Here is a 21,517-nt window from a genome sequence, read left to right on the forward strand (position 1 = left end):
ATTTTGTCATCGGAAGTGTAAGTCACTCAAGATATCCTTCCAGCTTCCTGGAAGTCGACACATGCATGATTGAAACCATCACACAAGACACGCGTTTCAAGGCAAGGGTAGTACCAAACCTAAATGTGGACATTTGAAACCTCTGAAGTTCTTGAACAGTGTGAGATATATTGTACCATTGGTGTCGTCTCGTCATAGATCTTCACTGATTTATCTGAAGCAGTGCCTCCATTCATGTAGCTCCCGTTAAAAAAAGGGAGATATCACTCATCTTGACACAAATTTATACGAAATTTCATCCCACTGCATGTCTTTCATAGCAACTGAGGAAGCTATGTCTGTATATGGTTACACTGGTCCCTAGCACTACTGATGTCACTGAGCTGGAAGGGTGTGTTTACACCTAATGAGATTGCTTCTTCAGTTCAACCTAACTGTTTGCTATCCATGGATATGCACCAGTCTATATTATGGAATGGGTCATATTCCTGGTGAGATTGAACAGTAAGCAAACTGTTTCCAGCGATTAAAATTCAATGGAAAATGAAGGCTTGCAAGGTGTGAATTAGATATATACCAGTGAGTGCCATGTCAAGAAATATGTCTTTTTATGTCAAGCCAAACATGACAATAATATGTATAAAACGTAAGAAGACACTCTAAAGTTCACTTATGGAGGCCAGAGAGTTTTAAGTTTCCCCATTCAACTATGACTTGTCCTTGATTCAGGCTCATTGAGTACAACTATATCTTTGATTGACTGGCCTATAACAAGGTTTACAGGAGGCCTCTGCAATGTCAAGTAGATGGCTACATTGCATAACTCTGTGTACATTTTGAAAAGATTTTCCCAATACAATTTCATAATCATCTTTGACCCATATCATTACCTGACGACATGCCTTCAATGACAAATACACACGATAGCTCCTGACACACAAATTGACCCTTGACCTACCTGGGCACTCCTTGACGCACTTTGATCCATAGGCGTACTTGGCATTCGGATTGGGAACATTGGCAAAAGAGTTTGGATCATAGATGAAAGGATCAGGACACTCGCTCACACAGGCTCCGTCATCATCAAAATTTAAACAAGCCTGTAAAAAATAAACCGACCAAACCTTATAAATACTTTTCATTCTTTCTATCCGTTTGTCTTTTCTTATTAGTTATCTTATTTCTGTAAAACTCTGCCCAAATTTTCCAAAAAATCCTCTTCAAAATTTTCAAAAACTTGCTCTGTCAAATCTTTAAAAGCATTTCAAGTGGTACCTTATCAAAGGTATACTGTCACCTGTTCAAATTTTGCCACGGTTACAATGGAAAGAGAAAATCTAACCAATCACAGATCTTAATCACAGATTTTAAGCGGGTGGCCGCTCTTTAAAACAGCGCCCTCACATGGACATTTTGAATACCAAGGACCGCCCCTTTGACCATATATGGGCATATTTAGATTACAGCTAGGTGACTGTATACCTTTAAATGCCATGAGTGACTCATGAATTTCTGATACCCATTGACTGGGAGTCCTTTCAAATTCTTTGTAAAACATCCATGAGGATTGCCTCTAATTATTGGATTCCACAAAATATTCTTTCAAACTGGCATGCTTCTGATAATGAAAGTGATGAGTTGCCTCACACTTAGTGATATTTATTGTCAGCAATGAGGCGGGAAAAGTCCTGCTGTGAAAACTATTTAAGAAACTGGTTAAATTGTCAACTACTTACAAGGTCCGTTTCAGACACTTAGTACAAAGAATTCTATTCAAGAAAACGGAGAATTACTCTCATTAGAATATTTGACACACTGTTCATAAAATTTCGGCTGCATGTTATCATTTGGGGTTCAAATTTGGTGTGTGTGTGTTTATTTAGCTATGACCCGGTATCTATAGCTTACAGTACAAGATGAGGATCTTAGAGAAGGGAAATGAAGATCTTAGAGAAGGGAGCCAAGCCAAGGTGTTGTATACTTACAAGACAGTCTCTATTTGATGGACCAGTGCAGCCTGCCGCACAACTCTGATGACAACAATTCTGGAGGTCTGGACCGTTGCATCGGTGGTCACACTGTCCCGCACAGGCATTCTTTGTTACTGTGAATTGAATGAAAGATAGTTGGTGAATTAAATGGCGTAAGCTAACAAAGCTATGGGAACAGAACATACACACCGATACATCCATGCACAAGTACATTTAAAAGTGAAAAGAAAAAGAAACTGTCCACGCAACAAGTTGATGAGTTTGCACCATTTTCATCTACGCATGATGAAAGTAAAGATTGTAAAAATTATCAGAAAATGTAAAGAGTGCAGACAATGGAACGACACTTACTGACTTGGCAATTGGAAGGGCCAGATCCCCAGCAATGTCCTGAACAAGACGGGTGACATGTCTCAGGACCTACAGGGAAAAAGAAGCCAGGTAAAACATGAATAGGAACACGAAAAGACGATTGACCTCCATGCGCTAAAACAACGTGGTAGATAAATGAGACATCATTAATTAAGCTTGAATCTCAAAACTTCACATTTTGCACAGGTCTTATTGCATTTATATTTCACTTGGAGATGGTTATAAAAATATGTCAAGTATGAGCATCATTGTCAAACTTTTGCCTTGAAAGCTTGGACTCTCTCATAAATTTTTACAGTCAGCCAAATCATATTTCCCAAAATGTTGCTAATATCAAGTTATCAAACATCCACTGCATTCACAAAAATTTACAAATCTTAAGAATACTTCTCATCTCACAGATTCATCTCTCTTTTTCAAATTACTCTGTGAAAACTTACATTTTATGTTGGCTTGGTGTTCCAAGTTCAGAGCAACAGATGCGCCAACTGGTACGATATCACTCCAATCAACAGTGGAAATATAACAAAGTTCTTTATTTTGAGTGATATTTACTCCTCCACTGATTATTTCTACAAATAAAACAAAAAATTGGAAAATTTTAATCTTCAGTTTGCCCCTAATCCATCTGTGCGTAATGTACTGTAACAGTAGTCAGTTTGAGGACACTGTACAAGTATTGACAACTTCTACCGATAGAGGGCGCCTTTCATCCGGCTGGCCATAATCACACCCTCTTAACTCACTCAGTAGAGCACCTTCGTAGATGCATGACACAGACTGACTAGAATACTAAACAGGCTGTCGTTACTTTGCATCCGGTGGTGCTATTGTATGCAGGTAATTAGTGAACAATTATTGCCTATCGATACCGGAACTACTCCAAGTTTCAAATTCTTTTCTTGACTCAATTTGTATACTAAACAGAGCTGTCCTACCAATGACCTTAACCAAATCTTTGTGTATACACAACATCTTTCTCTGATTCATAGTGGTACAAAGCTTTATAACTCATGATTCACAAGATGCTATTTCCTGATCTCAGATACATGTTTGAAGATGTCATGTATAAACCTTACACAGATACTCAGTGTCTCCATCAGTTCTTTCTTTGTGAACAAGAGACAATCAACAAAACAAACTATTACAAACTTAATCAATGACTATCAAAGCCGCAAGTCTCAGTTGCCTCTGATGAATAAAACAAAATCATCTTCTTATAATACCATTTTTGCTATTCTTAATCTGAACACCGCAGACCAAGTGCCCCTGAGAGAATCATTACATTTGTAGTATGTACATTCATTTCCAAAATTCTGCATGACAAGCCACATCTTGTTAAAAACTCCATCAATACATGTTACCAAACCTTACATCAGAAAACAATGGATTCTGATCAAAGCACAAAGGTGCATAGCTTATAAGGTGATATGACTTTTTGAAGCCATGTAGTTGTCACATAATCACATCACATGATAGTAAACCAGTATTTGTATTAGCGGTGGTAACCAGCAAGGCCTGGTTAAAGAAAGAGGTTTCTTTGATTGCAAACTATAAATATCAAAAACTTATTTCACCATGTCCTTGTACATGAAATGATTGAGAACCTGGCAACAAATGATCTTTGATCAAAGGACATTGCTTCAAATAATACAAATGATCCAGCAAACACAAGCAAAGAAACAAAGCAATTCTAAATGATCAACAGTTTGATTTTCATTACCTTTGAGGGACGTCAACTGAAGTTCTTTCAGGCCAACTCCTTGACGTTGCTTATTATAGTTCAAGACAACAAAAAAGGCATTTCCCTCATAGAGAGTTGCTCCTCTGATAACTCTCAGATTTTTCAACGGCACTGTATCCACATTATTGAGTCCAATTAAAACATATCCGCTCACTTCTCTGATGTCCTCAAGATAGGACAAATCCAAAGTTGGGTCCTCGATATTGGTTATTTCTAGATTCCCGTCAACATAGGTACAGTTGGTGTATCGAAGCTTGAGTTGCTCGTAGTGTTGAACTTTATTCTGTGGTCTGGAAAGGTGGTTACTTGTACCTTTACAAACTGAAAGAAACCAGAAAGAGTTGCGTACAATTAATATGTGCACTATTTATGTCCAACAATTCTGACTTGTTGAGCAATAATATGCAATTCTTCAAAACTTTGTCAAAAGTATCTAAAAATATCTATATAATCCTAAAGGTTGAGAAATAAGCCACAAAATCGATGTAATAGAGAATTCATCATAACTTACTCTTCATACTGTAGTAGGATTGAAATAAATAGTACTGTAGTTAAAAGATATTGCACAAATTCCCTCACTCAATAACACTCACTCACTCACTCACAAACACCAAATGAACTGACCATTACATCAACCTTGCCCTTTTATATGGTTAAGTTTTATTAAAACTTCACACATTTACACAACTTGTGAGACATTTCTCCACACAATCACAATGATATAGGAAGCTTCCTGACAAAGGAAACCACTCAGAAATTTAAATTGGAAAAACTTGGATCTGGATGAGGAAGCAATGTCTTCCAGACATGACTGAGCAAGCTAGTTTTGTTCTCTACAAATGTGTTACTTCCTATGAATTTCCTGCGTCCATAGTTTCTTCAATGGTGGATGTCCCTTTAAATGTGCAGATAATGGTTGCCATGGTGAGGCAGGCAAGTACATGCTCTGCAGATTCACACTACCAGACAATTGATCTACACAGACTCCCTTAATGAAGGGCAATCTCTGATTGAAATCCTTGATATGAGAACTGCAGAACAAAAATCAGGTTTTCAACAAAAGTGACCATTTGAATATGAATCGGGTCTTAGACTACAATTCTCAAGATCCCTTTGCTGGGGGGATCTCAAGAAAAGAGTTGAGACAAAATTAGGAGTCAGCGATTCATTGGTTTAGACTGTCATCATACGTTCACAGTCCACTGGTCTCATTGAGGCGTCAGGAAGTAACGCTGTCATTTGCATGTCTTGGAATCAGCTACTACGGCTTGGGAGAAATACCAGAGCTTTTTTAACAATAGACGTCAGACAAAGGTCCTATCACATGACTGGAATTGTGTATTTGTAACTCCAGATAACAACTTGCTAAGTCACTTTGTTGAACAAAAAATTCACATTCAGCTGAAGTTTTTGCTTTTTAATGGCCACCATATGGTCCAAGTTATGGACCACTGCATTTTGCGAGATGCTGTTGTATTCAACTTAATTATCAAGGTTTAAATAGGCATTTAAATGGTGTAGACAATACAGCTACTGGTGTTCTTCACAAAGAGGTTTCATAAAATTTACAACATAACCTTTATTTTACTAACCACTGTTAAAATCCCATACCAGTGACTGACCTCATCCGATCTGAAAAGTTTTCCCTATATTTTGAATGTAGGACAAAAGAAAAAGTCACAAACACAAAAAGGATACGTATTTTAATGAAAAGTGTCATTTTTTATCAATGATTAATGTTTTTTTCTATTTTTCCTGTTGACAAGAGTTGTTCTATAGGATTTCCTGTGTTTGTTTTGTTTTTTATCATATCTATTAGAGTTAAACAAAACGCCTACTAACTGAGTGACAGAGAATGAAACATGCAAACAGCGCCCTCACATGATATGATTGACAACTGTACTTGGCATCATTTGGCATTGATGATTAATTCTGCTCAGGCTGGTGAATTTCTCCACTTAACAAATCTAACGCACAATGCAGAGGTTGAACTCTATCAAGTCTGTCCCCCTTTGTCAGAAATGAAGTCTTTTAACAAATTGCAAATGCGTGAGTTGCATATGAAAGTAACTTGAATGGTGCCAACACAGAAGGAACAAGAATCTGTCTGATTTCTAAAGAATATATTAAACAGTTGTTTACACTGAATGGAGTATGAAACTGCTTGTACGAACTTGTTCATGAAATAGTGTCAAAAACAACTTCATATGTAGTACAAGCCACACCAACGCATTTCTGTTAATTTCTTGTTTTTTGATTGTGACACGTCCACCTTCTGGATAGGAGTAAAAGTGAAGGAGTTACCGAGGCCAAGTAATTCTCTACTGTTGGGTTCTTAGATTTTTGCTGAGAACCTCGGCATGAATTCACAAATGAAAGTGAACAGTTAGTGGATCAAAGTCTAAAGCCGGATCCTCAAACATTGTCCTTGAGCAAAGCTTCATGTAATCACAAATAATCCCGAAAACACAGTCTTTTCACTCTACAAGGACCGACTGTATTAAATCCAGCGATGCTGTAGGACTTTAAACACTTAAAAGTGTTTTAAGATTTGATAAGGATTATGCTTAATAGAGCACATGTTACTGCTGTAAGGAACTTATAACTGTAAAGGCTATTTTCCATTGTTTTGATGAAAACTTTTTTTCCTGTGTACAATGTTCATAAGACCTCCATGTGCTAAACTTAACCAAACTTTTTCTAAATTATTATTCATGCTTGTAGCATTTTGTCAACAAGCAGTCAACTAAAGAAACTTCTATATTCAGATGAATTTACAAAGAATTACTTTGTAACCACGCAATCAAAATTAGAGTATGCCCTTTAAAAAGACTGACCAAAAAACTGATCAAATTGCTCATTATTTCAGTATTTATACGCACACCAAAAACAAAAGATTTAGTTGAAAAATGGTGAAATTCATTTTTCGTTGTTTTCAAACCACACTTGTATAGATACTTGATAATATTCTCTTTGAGAATTTGGGAAAGATAGTAGAACAGTCAGTCAACTATTGTTATTTTTTACCACTACTGCCTTTGTTTGCATATTATGTTTTCTCTCTGTTAGCTCTCACACTTTAAAAAACATATAAATATTTGTACGTCAAACTGATCCCCCTGATTGGACATCATACATGAATTTTGTGACAAAAGAACGAATGTCTTCAGAATTCTTTCCAGGAAGTTTATCAATACTGATCAGTTCAAGTAGTATGTAGATCTTGAGACTTTTTACGGAACTTCAAAACTCTATAGTATTCCTGGATCTACTATTGTCTGTTATGTCTACAAGAGATTTGTTTCCCATAATGGCTTCGAGCAAATGGCTCCGAGGAAGTGACCACAGCACCACAGCTTTTGCTCTTTGCTCAATGAATGTATGAATTTTCAATATGCAGCAACTTCATCAGGGGAAAGACTGAGTGCTTAGCAGACGCCTGCAGTCAGCTATGACGGAATGTGAGAAAAGACGCTACTTTAGCCGTGTTCATGGTAACTGTTGTAACGCAAATCATTTAAAGCCCTGTAAAAGTATGCCAGACAATTCCAAGCTGAAAGAAAAAAACCCAGAGTGGTTCTCAGGCAAGCAGATGAAAAGACAAATATTATCACAATGGGGCCCTTGCTACCAGCGTCTCTGTATTGGGGTTTTTCTTCTATGATAATTAAGGGGTTGTGAACAATGCTGTTCCTTTTCTGCTGATGTTGAGATTTACAATTGCTGGTTTTTTTCTCTGTATAAACAACTCAGATTTGAATCGCCAATAGCAACATCTACAGCAATGATAGCTTCACACAAGGCCCTGTATCCGAGACCATCACCATATTAAGTGATGACAACTTGTAGGTGACTATGTACCCAAAACTTCCAGACACTAGATCTTTCCATAAATCAGCATCCTTTCACAGTAGTTTTCCCACCGTGACGCTCTGTTTCCTGACGCCGTTCCTACACACGTCCTCGCAGATGTTTGGGTATAGTCTGGAGTGAAATAGCAACACAAAGGAAAATACCCATAGACCCCACAATACAATTTAACAGCCTCCCTGACCTACCATCCTTTCTTCAGATCAACGTTCCTTGACATTGGTTTTATTATACATCATTCACTCAACGCCATGCCAGAAAATAATACTGCATCTGGCGTGGCAACGAAGGTGAATAAGATGGCACATGAGCTGTACGTGAGTTGTATGTGTGAGTAACTAGGTCTGTTTTGGTAGACAAGGTCATTCCGAAGAAGTAATTCTCTCAATTTTGAAATGTAGTGAATGAAAAGAACATAGTTCAGAAAGTAAAAACTGCATACATGTACACTTAAAACCTGTGAAGATTGGTTATTCAAAATTTAGTAAAGTGATGTTTACTGACATTTGAAGTACGTGTATGTGAGATACATAGGTTATTGTGCACACAACACGACATGAGAAAACCCAATACAGCATATATCCAACACATTAGCAATACCTCTGATGTTCTGAGGAGTTCACAGAAAATATACTTTTTTACAGGAGAAAAGTATATGACTGTGTAATCAAACGGTCAACGTTTTGCTACTCCCGATTCCAATCACCATTCATTGAAAAATCAAATTGAAGTATTAATCACAGAGAAATTGTTGTTTGATCCAAGACGTAACCTCTGCTATGTTGAGAGAATATATCTACTTAACCTTTCTCATTCACCATTAATGACTTACACTGGGGGAGGGGGAGGGGAGGCTTCCCCTCCCATCAATAGTATCATTTGAACTGATCAAATATATAGCATTTACAAGACTTTGACACTAAATATGAAATGAAAGAAACCGCCACCAATTATCATTCCCTCTTTCTACAAAAAAAGTGAATATTTGATAAAATGAATAAAAAAAGACACTTATTGAGCACAATTTCATTTCATTGTCATATTTCAAATTATGTTTACAGCTGGACTGACATGAGTCTCCAACTAACCTGGACACGTAAACAAATTCCAATGCTATGTAACAACAACTACCCGGTACACAGAATACTACGTGGAATTTTTATATGTTACTACCATCAGAAAGTTTTGGCAAAAAAAAGAACTGAAACATGAAAAAGGTTGAATATTCTATATAAGACTTACATGTCCAAGGCATTGTTCCCCAAAGTGGGGGAATGTCTTCCTCCATTGACAGAGTAATGTGTGCTTTTTTCACTAGCGTGATCACTGTACTTTCAAACTGAAAATCTAATCAGGGCTGTAAAAAATATTTCGACTGAAGGAGACCTTCTGATAGATTTGTGTATGAATGGAAAAGCCTGCCAAATAAGCTTTGATGGCTTTTGTTAGACTGTTATGTCCGAGCTTGTCCCAACAAAATGAATCATTATATGATACACAAGAAGCATCAATCAGCCTCAATCAACAAAAAAATATTAACATTATCAGGTTTGTAAAAGAACAAGCTTGAACATGTTTACACAGCTTGTTTACGACTATTTCTAACTCTGCAAATGCCTGCAGGTATTAGGGTGTTATAGTGACATGTTGAAAAATAATTTCATATTCACAAGTGACATGGGATGAAATCAACAGAACTCTGAAACAAACAAGACCAAATTCTATGATTGTTAAAATTTTAAAGAATAAATTGGCACTGTACAACTATTGTAAAAAAAAATTTTGCTTGACTTTAAACTGTTTTTTTTTTATCCTACTTCAATTCATAATATCTCTTTTTATTTCATCGATATAATGCAAAGTATTGGTTTCTAAAATTGTGAAGAAAATGAGAGAGATAGTTTCTCCATCACACCGTACTGCAACACTAACATCTGTATGCACTTAGAATATGAATTTGACAACCTATTATTTGTTCTATACATGTAAAGCTTATAGATATGAACTTGCAAACATGAAAAATATCATAATGAGAACCACATACAACAGGTGTGATGGTTACAGTGACATCATAACCAAATGCATTATGGGAAATATGAAATCTATTCACTGAAGAACTGGATTCTGAGTTGAAGACGTCTGACATCTCTTCTCATGCTATGTTATTACAAAACACAAGTCACTTATCATGATGGGTCTCATTGATTCTGTGAATATGTCAGCTTATGTGAAAGTCTCCAATGAATGGAAAGCTGTTAACAGCGGATAACTTAGGGGGCTTTGATCAAAAGATTTGTTTATTGCTCCAGAAACACATTTCAATACCTCCCTCAGTTATCTTGCATATTTAACTCCAAAACTAATGATGCACAATTTAAAGACACCAAAAAAGTCAAAACAGGCGAATTTTCATGTGAAAAAATTCACATCAAATTAATATTCCTCATAACACATTGAAATTTTCCAGCATTAATTAATAATGTGTTTAATTCTGTAGTATTTCTGAGCAAACACTACTGTTGGGCAACGCTGCACTTCAAACTTCAAAGACATTAATAATGCTCACTTGAGCCATGATGTCAAATCAGAAATAGTGTATGTCAATAAACAATGACATTCATCTACAGTTTCAGTAGCAAAGAAAGGTGGTTATGTCTTGAGTTGCTAGACAACGTATTCATGAGAGCCCCCACAGAAATGAGAAAGCACTGTACATTGTTATTTTACCATCAAACATTAACCATTTGTGGCTAAATTTGACCTTCACAATTTTTTCAAATTTTACCCAGCACATGTAATAGACAGCTAAATATTTTCATGATTTTGCCTGTAATGTATGAACACAGAAAATATTGAATTTTTTTCTCTGAGAATACAGGTTCAGGAATCTTTAAGCTGTTGCACTTCAGGAATTGAAAGACAGCTATGTTCTTGTGCAGTATCTTCAAAGACCAGGCAGATATGAATGAAATCTTGCCATAAAATCCAGATTACCATGGTAATAAAATTCCAGGAAGAATGACTGAAAACCTTCATTTGACATGATCAAACACATTCAACTCATCACTTACACAAATATCCTTGACAGGCTGAAATGAGTGTTTTGTGAGGCCCTGCTCTCATCAAATACACTATCCAAACTAATACATCATTTTGCAGACAACAGAGTAATGGAAAAATGAAAAAAAAAAACTGAAAATGCTCACACTTAACAATAAATCTTCAAATTAATCAAAACTTATTTTAGGTCTTCAACTGATCCCTGAGTTATGAAAAAAAATGTGTTTACCAGCGTTTCTGACTTGCCATGTTAACTAATCAATTCCAAACAGGATGAGAATGCCACCACACAACAAAGCAGTATTATTACAATATTCATTTTAATAACCACTATGAATGTATGAATGGTTAATAAAACCACCTCGCATAGATAAGATGATTTATGACGTATTAAATGACAAAACATATCAAAGTATACTTTATGAAATATAATTCTACTGCAGTATTCCACCAAGCATTTTACCTTGCAACATTCATGTCACGCCCACATACATGATTACCCTTTTTGCTGGCATGAGAATACCAGAAAATTCAAAATGGTTCTCTATCTCTGTGTTTTACTTCTATCAGTTCGTAATCCGTGTAACTTGATAGCCAGCACTCCCAACGAATCAATGCTTCATTATGACATTATTTCAAGGAAGGTAACAAAGCATAAAGAACAGACTGTTCCTTAACTCATAAGCCTTGGACTGTCCCTGAGCCATTTTCCGTTTAAAGTCAGTGTATACACACGTCACCTGAATGGGAATGCCGATGGCTTTAGAGACCGTCAATGGTTTCTGTAGGCGGGTAAATTTACACGAATTAAACACAAAAAACATTTCCACAGCCTTCATCATCTCACATTTGATCAGACTTTTCAGTCTTTCATGGAGTGTTAAGAAGCACTTTTAGAAGGGACAACTAGAAAACCAAGATCCAGATTCATAAATCTATCGGTGAATATCACCTTTTCACGCAAAACATCAGCGTAGCAAATAGCTCTGATAAAGCACATCGTTTCAAAGTCATGTCTTGAGTTAAGACATGCCATCTGTTTCCATGGAGATGATTTTGTCATCTCTTCATTTCAACTACTGAATCACTTGAAACCTTGAACAATCCTACTCTCTCATCAGTCTGCAAAAGCTAAAATCCGGCAACAGAACAAGATTCTGAATATTGGGGAAAAAAGGCAAGCCGTTGATCAAATCTGGGCACAAGTACCTGTCCAGACTTACAATAAGATTCAGTAAGATTTGTTTATATTCAGTTCATGACATACACGTGGCGTACAATCATTGGTCATTCTATTTTTATTTTATACATCTACCATACCGGATGGAAAGTAACAGGACTAACAATAACTCTGATAGACCAACAGTTGATCTGAGCTGGTTTTGGCTGCAAATTTTCCTCAACTCCTGTGCTAGCCATCATACATGTAACATGAGACAAACTGATGTTTTGCCTGGTTTGGGTTTATATATGTATTCCACTGTTATCAAAATATTTTATGAAGTTCTGTAAATTTTATTCTAAGTGAAAAATAACGAACTATCTGAAAGAAAACAAATTAATTAATTCTTAGTAATCTTACATTTGATGCCAACATGTTTCTGATAAGAAACTATTGTCCTCTCATACTTCAAGGGACAAAATCGACCATTTTTCATGAATTTTGTTTGATACGAGATACTAAAACCATTGCGAAAATGAATTAATGGTCATGGCCATTAATTCATTTTCGCCATGGTTTCATTTGTCTAAAACCTGGGTCGAATATATGCATAGTCACCCATTCATTCATTATCTTTCAACATGTCAAACAATATAAGTAGTATCTCATATCAAACAAAATTCATGAAAAATGGCCGACTTTGTCCCTTTCATGTACTGTCTTAATCAGCGATAATAACATCTATTCTAAGAGGTACAACAGCAACATAAGATAAAACTGATGGTGGAATGGCCATGGGAATTGGTCGACCTGAACAAACTTTACTTTCAGCGGACTGAAAACACATGAAAAGTAGATAAAGTGACCTAAAAACACTTACTCAGTGTTTTTATTTCATAAACCTTCTAGGTCAAAACTGACATTTAAAAAGTTATTGTTGTGTCCCGTGTATATTACAAGCACAGTTTATGACTGTTTCCATTGATAATTGAAAGCTTGCCAGGGGCCAAAATACATATTGTTATTGTTTTTTAGCTGCACCCCTGGACAGGCTTTCTTTCACCAACTAATGGCCTTACACGTTTTAACATGAATTATCATTTTTACCTTTTTTATTAAGAAATCACTTTAAGCATTTTATGTTCAGCCTTGTACAAGGACATCAGGATATATGAGTTTGATCTGTCAATTTTGCTGTTGATGTGGCAGCAAAGCATTTACTGAAGCAAAAGTACAACTTTATGTACACTGAACTTAAAACTTATCATAATGTACAGTCACAAAGCTATTCACTGTTTTCTCTGCATCTAAACTTAGTTATTAATCATGTACTGAGGTCACTGAAACAAAACAGCACAATTTGTGTCTAAAACAGGCTGTGATAAGGTGTTCAATGTACTTTTCCTGATGTCAATTTGTTGACCTTTTATATCATGCAGAGTTCTAAAGTTTGTTTAAACAAAACTTGATTAAAAAATAATTCTGAAAACCAAAACAAAGCAAAGAAGGTGATCTTGATAAACTGCCATACGTCATAGTTATAACAAGTCTTACACCGATGCTTGCATCTCCAAAAATATATTTCTCAGTTCCTTTTTCCTGCTCATTATCCATGCTCTCATCAAAGCAAATCAAGAAAAAATATTAAAGACTGTTCATGAATGGTCGGTGCTGAACAACAAAAACGTGAATGGACCAATGAGAAAATGTTATACTTGATGATTAGGACAACTTCTTTGCTGATTGGTTGACGGTGTTTCTTCACCCACTATCCATTGTCGCAAATATTAAATGTGCATGATAATCGATCACATGAACCGTTGACACTTTACAAACACGGAAAATGCTTAAGATCCTTTTAGTATCCGTGATATCTTGCAGACAAAAGAAATGCCATAATTTAACTACGGAACAACTTTTAGCAGATAGAGAATAAAAAGCGGAAAGATATGCATCATTGTATGTCACCTTGAGGTTTATTCCTATTCAAAACCTTTGTCTTTGACGAGGCTTCAAGCTCCTCTGACGGCCAAACATTAATATTTCATCCTTCACACCACAACAAACACTTTGAGAAAAAAAATGCCATTAACCCATGCAAAGATGTGGCTTTTAAAGCTGGAAATAAAGTAATACATTAAGGAGGCAGAGTCAATAAAACAGTGATTGCCATGACGACTGGATCGCAGATGACGAACTTAAAAGCAATACATTGAGCTTTACACTTGTTTATGGACAGGCTGTGTTTGCTGAACAAAGGTATTTTCCTGATTACGTCTGTCTTAATTGATAATATGCCCGAAGGCCGCTTAGGAAAACTCATATCAATTTTTTGTCTAATCTCTAACGGAAATGAAATCTACAGAAAAGAAAGTAGAAATTGATCGCTGATGATCGCAACCTCCCAGCTGGAATACCAACAGGTGGGATGGATTTAAATCTTAAATGCTACCTCCATGGAGAGAATGAATACAACCCCATCATAATTCACTCCTACACTTTTCCACAAATTTAATGGAAATTTTGGCATCTCAATTCCATGTGTCTGATTTAACATTTAAAAACTTTCAGCAAACTGTGATGAAAGGGGTGATGATATTTGCATACAATGACTAAAACGACATCCAACTTTGTACTTCCGTAAACATTAAATCATAACGCCAGTCCAACTCAGTACAGTTTACCTTCTGTTGAGTGCCGCGACCATTAACTACCGTACTGTAAATTAATTAAATTTGTTTGCAGACTTCTTCAGTTGCTTGGAATCTATGCTTCTGCACACACATTAATATCAACATTTTAATCCTGCATATTGATCCTCATATGATATTTACAACCTGTTCTGATTGGTACAAATATGTCTCCCCAGAGTTGCGGGGCCAATCAGGTCGTGCAAAATAAACTGAGACATGTCAATTTCTCTCTCTGAGTGCAAAAGCCAAAATTATTTCAACACATAAGTCATGGCACACTTCTGTGCATCACTGTCATAAAAAATCCAGGGAAGTCATTAAAGTTAATCCACTTTTACGAGGAATTTTATTCCATGTTGCTGAAACGCAATCGCATGCTTCTCTTCCATCTATCAAAATTATTCACAGTCAAAAACATCTAACATTGACTTTACTCAAAGAAGAATAAAACCCCAATGATAGAATATCTTAATCAGTTTACCTCTGTAACGAAAATGTTTTTAACAAAAACGCAATATCCTTCCGCTGTTCCTTCATCCGTTCATATTTTGAGTCACTTTACAGTTTTTATGTCCAAGATTGACTTTGACGACAGGCTGTTGACTGTACCTAGACATTTACCTGGCTTACACAGCAAATTTCTCAAATGAATAAAAAGCTGACATATTTCACGATGATTGAAATTTGAGTCGTCTCCCACGCAAAATATATTCACATAAACTATAGATTTACTGCAGTCATCAGAAACAATTATACATTTTCATAGCATGTCAGATATAATGAAAAGTAAGACCTGTTTCACTAAAACGCTATCTCAGAGATGATTGGTAACATATCGAGGACAAAAGATGAAGCCAGTATTCAACTAATCAATGCTTGGTCATTAGATGAAAATGCTGACACGCAATACACTGATGACGCATTTACTAATGAACAAAATGAAACCACTGGAGTGAGTACAAGGTTGAGACAATAAAAACTTATTCATAAGCAAACCCATGCTGTATTCCCATATAGTTTCAGCATTCTTCTCCTTGGAGAATAGGTGCTAAAAATTCTTTCTCGTGATTTCACACTTGAACATCTCAAAAAGGATACAGTAGTTCATATATTTGCTAGCGTGCTGGTGGATGTCCATAGGGAGAAATGATGACGTCCACACGGCAAAGGAATATGTAATTATTGTGAATTTTTGTGGATCTATTAAAAAGAAAGACCTCCCTGCAAATCTGCAACATTATTTTTCAATAACATTTTCAGAAGGCAAGTATGATCTCTGCCAAGTGTCTATGTGGTGTAAGATTTGCCCCTAAAATTGCTCTAAAACACAAAACCACACCACAGTCGCTTGAACAATGGACAAGACTCATAAAGTGAAAACACTTTGTTCTGGGTTTTTTAACAAAAGGCAGGGTAGCCACAAACAGACCTCAATCAAAAGGCAGAGTTGATACTTTTTCTGGAACAACAGTGGCAAAAGGGGGTTTTTAACAAGATATTCTGACTCCAAGCTATTGGATAAGTCACACATTTTCTCACAGAACGGACAAACTAGAGCCTAGAAGGCCAGGTGGCCACTGCTGTCGCCTGCAGCAAAACACATACATGATTGGGATCAGTCAGTTTACGATGGGTCATTAAAAACGACATTGACTGAACTTCACAACCATGACGGAATGATAAAAGTTGAGTTGTGCCCCGTCAATACAACAACCTTATATGATAATCCAATCTCTGTAAAAAAGCCTGGTGACAACACAACGTCATGGGAAAGGCACATTATTTCTGGTGAATGTAATAGAACGGTAATGTTCACTTATTTGGGGAGCACCGGTGCACGTTCTTAAATAATAGCATAAAAAAAAAACATTTGAAGTTCAATGATGACAACAGAAAGCACAGTGTACGTTGATAACAAAAGTGGTTTCATAGTGCTCTGAGGCACATACAATTTTCTGTGCATTCGTTTCCAGTGAAGTTCCTACCATAATCATAGTAAGTATGGATTGTTAAAGATAGCTGTTTGCCCACAAACTATTTTCCTCAAGTTAGTAATATAAACATAGATTTACAATTTAGAACTATGGTGCTGTACTCCAGTATTACTGAATTCTTATACAGGTTCCACTTAAATGTTACCTTCTATGTATTTTGTGGGGTTTTTGTTACACTTTGATATTACAGTTTTGAAGTTTCTCTTTCTAAAAAAATTAAAATGTTTGATAATGACACCGTATATGACAGTTAAAGAACATGGTTTAAAGGAACATAGACCAACCAAGTACATTTCAATAACTGATAATTATAATCATGATTATAATTGTGCCTACTTACAAAGTTTATATGGTTTGTTTTGCTAAATTTCATGCTTATGAATATTTTATGGAGTCTTAACTGTAGCAAGTCTGTGAGTCCGATGGAGAAACCATACAAACAATATCTCACAATCTTTTTTCTAATTTGTATCATAGTGTTGATATATCTGACACTGCAATAAGTAACATGAGACAGTCAAAGTAATAGCAGTAGTACTTGTTGGTATTGAAGAACACCGATATGTAGTGATGTCATGTTGATTAATGAATCTTAATATCTACACATATGTTACATATGTAATGTACCGTGAACATCTATGAAAACTATGAGATTTCACAACTACAGGTAATAATTCTATGAAAACTATAAGATTTCACAAGTACAGCTAATAATTGTCCAATTTTGTCTGTTCAGAGAATGTACCCTACATGAAACTTGCGTCGTCATGAAGTAGGAATTGAAACAATTCAAAATTGCCGTGCTAATTAACACGATTTGCTTTGGCCTAATCAAATCAATAATACACTGTGCCATCCCAATATACTAGCAACACCTCCATGTGACAAGCATGGACAGTTCAAATCACCGCATAACGCCTTATTAGCATCTCCAGAACAACTTGCCGATTCATTAGCATGCCTAATTAGAAATGTTTAACACTTTTGAGATTAGCTGTCACAGGTTCTATTGTTCATATCAACTGGAAACACTTCTAACTTTGCCACTGTGCCATGATAATCCCCAAAAACTTTCAACACTATCTACAGATTAAGGTAAACACAGTCAGTAATACGACACTCAGGTCTTTGTGACCTTTCTTTAGACAAGGTCAAGTTCAAGCATGAAGCTTGTCTGACTCCTCTGTAAGTCAAATTTCTTGTTTAAGTTGTATTGAATGGTGGATCATTGTCTCCTTGTAATCCACTGATCTCACGTTTTACAGTAGTACAATCACTTTTTCTTGATCTGAGCTACTTCCTGAAGTTTCAAAAAAGTACAGAAATTCCTTCACAACTCTGTGAGTTGTTAGTTCACGTCTTCTGAGAGACACTTCTTTGACACTATCATAAATGAAACAATAAATGATGGCACACTTGAGATTTCACTGAGATTTTCTTATATTGAAACACATCATGATTGATATGCACTTTCTAATCAAAGTCAGAGATGTTAGTTGCTGTGGAACATCATGAAATCTATGGTTCAAATCTATGAATATCACAGCCTTTTCAAAACAAATCAAAATTCTTTCTGAGTTTTTGCAGTTTTAAATATTAATAATCCCAGTATTCAGCTACAAATCTGTCTTGTTTCTTCTTCTTTGGACTTCTTGATACTGCGGTGAATTTCATGAAAGATGTTCTAGTTGCAAATCTACAAGAATTCATCTCAGTCACTGGTGATGTGGGCTAAGCAGAATTCTGTATCTTCAGACACTCAAACACTCCAAGCATATCATAAAACTTTACAAATCCTTTAAAGAAAAGTTGAACATCAAGCCAACATAACAACCAAAGTTTTACCTGACAAAGACTGTCTTGGAGTGTCTTGAAACGTAAAAATGTTAGCAAATACACATAAATGCAAACTGTTTTTTTGCTGAAAACTAAAATGAAGGGAGGGTGAAAGCGTTTCAGCCCTTTTTGGCTAAACAAAGACCTTGCTTTGCCTTGAGAACAATGATGTTGTACAAAAATTTGGAAGTCACAGAACACTGAATTCCGACACTATCATGCTACACATACTATTTCAATCACAATGCAATTCTGCAACACTTCAATGAGTAGCGATGTCACCGGAGTTTTCACAGAAATATTGGCCAAAAATTACAGAAGTCACAAGCCCTGTAGCTACAACCATTCCAACCTGTCATTTACAAAACATATGGCTTGCTAGTCCATAGCCACCTTTCACATCATACACTTTCTGTGCTACAAAGACAATCCACGCTGATCCATATGACAGAACAGTGTGGCTTTCAATTATCATTATTCTGGATGTTTTGACAGCGGCACTGTCATTTTCATACACCTAATGACAACTCCGTGCTATACAAGTAGTATAATTACCAGTTTAAAAGGTCAAAGTATCAGAGTAGATTTTATCTTTTATATCTATGATTCAGTAAAACCATAGACACATGCTATTTCACATCTGTGGTGAAACACATTTCTATACGGGTAATCCCCATCAATGCCATGTGATAAATCACGGGATAAAACACCACTAATCTGCCTGACATATCTGTAATTGTTAATTAGAAATTTATGCCCTTTTTTAGTACAATTAAATGACCCAGACATCATCCAATAAATGTTTTGTGTGTAAATAATAGCTGTTTGGTGTTTTTGCAGTGTGGAAATGGCAGTAGATTATTAAGACCATCAACCAGTAACAGAGAGTTGTGTCCGGACAATGGTGATTTGTGACGTGAGTGGGCATGCTGGCTTATTTGACATCAATTGCAGTAATTAGTAGTTACCCACTTGCCAAACATTTTATCTTCCTAAGCTCTGAAGCCAATTAGCTTGAAAGAAATACTTTGCTTTGCAAACTGAAAAGTCAGCGATCATTTTTCCATCGTTCTTCAAAAGTTCTCAGCAGATAGAACAGACAACAATAACACCGAGTGCTGTAGTTTTCTCATTTTGAATCGTGCTCTGTTGCAACATTTTGAAATATTCATTTACTCTTCAAACGTCAAAACCACAAAATCTGAAGTCTATCCTTGGCCTACTCACTGGTAAAAAGCACTGATTGATATCAAACATTTATGATACATTGTTGTGTTGGCATACAGAACACTAAACAGGTACTATTTACCTTTGGACTATAACAAGAAACTGAGCAGTTTTTTTGATTTGTCAAGAACAGTAACAACCCAAAGCTAGTTGTGATGAGTTTAAATCTTTAGGCTTTGTCAGAAAATGGATCACCTGACTTTGCTTTGTCTTTCATTACCGGTAGTTGAACACTTTCTACACCATCTTTTTTTTTATCAATGTCATTATTTGCGTTTCTTTTCCTAAAGACAATGCCCATGAGTTGTGTTCCTCTATCTGATTCTGACAACAAATTGCATTTACCTGATTAAATCATATACAGAAAACTTCACTTGATTTGAGTCTTCTTGAGGAAAGTGTGCCAACAGAAGTAAAAACAATGTAAAAGATCTCATTATGCTTGAAAACCTACTCTCTACAATTGTAGTACCTTTTTTGCGGCTTGAGTTCTAGGCAGATCGTTTTCCATTCTTTTTTTTTCCATTCTGCATTTGTTAAGAAAATTCCTAACACTAGCTTGGGGATCACAATCGAGATTGTTTCTCCCACGCATCGAAACTTCAAAGGCCGTTGTTCAAATTCAAATTGTCTTCATGATAAAAAGTTGACCAGAACCTCATTAGAGACTAAATGGTCAACCCGCTATTGTTACGTATGGAGGGGGTGTGTTCATTGATTTTCAAAGAAGGGTTTTTACGTTCGAGCCTTCAGTTTTATTTGGGAGCACAGCCCCAAATCATTCATGAATCGCAGAGTTAAAACCCTCTCATGATTGTTTTATTTCCAGCACTGATCTTTGTCATTTAAGGAAGATAATTAAAACTTAATTAAAACTGTTGCTACTTGTGGTGGGTTTCCTAGGTAACTTTGAAGTTTGCCAACTATATATGAGGTTACAGAGTTTCTGCAATGATCCGGCTAATGAGGATGTCAGTGGATGACAAGAGACAAGACAATTCATTTTCTGTACTGAAATGTGATGACTGATAAATATGGTGTGATTCTTCATCCGACACACTTCTTGTAAGAGTTTCAGTGCTCAGTTCTGTCTGTGAAAATCTCGGACTGACTCAAGCAACTGTTACATCAACTTCACAAATTTACACCCTATTTGACAGTTTATCAACATTCATTTCAACGACGACCCATAAACTATAAAAGATTGTTTCATTCATGATTTTGATGTGCATGGGGGCTTCCACCTTGGCGTATTTCTGAATCATTAGAATTAGGAAGAATAGACTCCCTAATACTAGCTAGAGATGAAATGAAAATGTCAGGGAGCTGCTTGACACGTAAAGTAACAATGAAGAATTAAGTAGAGCCACTTGGAGGAAGTCAACCTCTGCTGATTAATTTGACAAGCCCTATGTAGCTTAGCAACAAGAACATCGCTAGACTTTTAACTCCACTGGTTGCCACAGAAACCATCCCTTGATTTCTCTAAATATGATGATCAACTTGATGTACAAACAGTGTGAATAAAATCACTGATCAATAGAACACTATCATCAATTACATTAAGC

The 21,517-nt window shown here is 36.0% G+C and overlaps 1 protein-coding gene across 13 annotated transcripts in view; it reads right to left on the bottom strand.

Annotated features, from left to right (window-relative positions):
* The window catches only part of LOC139143243 (epidermal growth factor receptor-like), a 108,164-nt gene that overhangs the window by 28,202 nt on the left and 58,445 nt on the right, over window positions 1-21,517 (bottom strand). For 11 of the 13 annotated variants that reach the window (XM_070713390.1, XM_070713400.1, XM_070713391.1 and 8 more), the window contains exons 2-6: window positions 4,087-4,428; window positions 2,804-2,935; window positions 2,343-2,411; window positions 1,986-2,104; window positions 959-1,100 (exon numbers count right to left, since the gene is read on the bottom strand). In XM_070713390.1, coding sequence (XP_070569491.1) covers window positions 959-1,100; window positions 1,986-2,104; window positions 2,343-2,411; window positions 2,804-2,935; window positions 4,087-4,428 — 804 coding nt within the window. Of the gene's footprint in view, window positions 1-958; window positions 1,101-1,985; window positions 2,105-2,342; window positions 2,412-2,803; window positions 2,936-4,086; window positions 4,429-4,618; window positions 4,745-9,219; window positions 9,374-21,517 lie in introns of those variants that run through there. The other 2 variants (XM_070713392.1, XM_070713394.1) reach the window with 2 other exon arrangements.

Source organism: Ptychodera flava, chromosome 11, assembly GCF_041260155.1.
Source record: "Ptychodera flava strain L36383 chromosome 11, AS_Pfla_20210202, whole genome shotgun sequence".
NCBI classification, from domain to species: domain Eukaryota; kingdom Metazoa; phylum Hemichordata; class Enteropneusta; family Ptychoderidae; genus Ptychodera; species Ptychodera flava.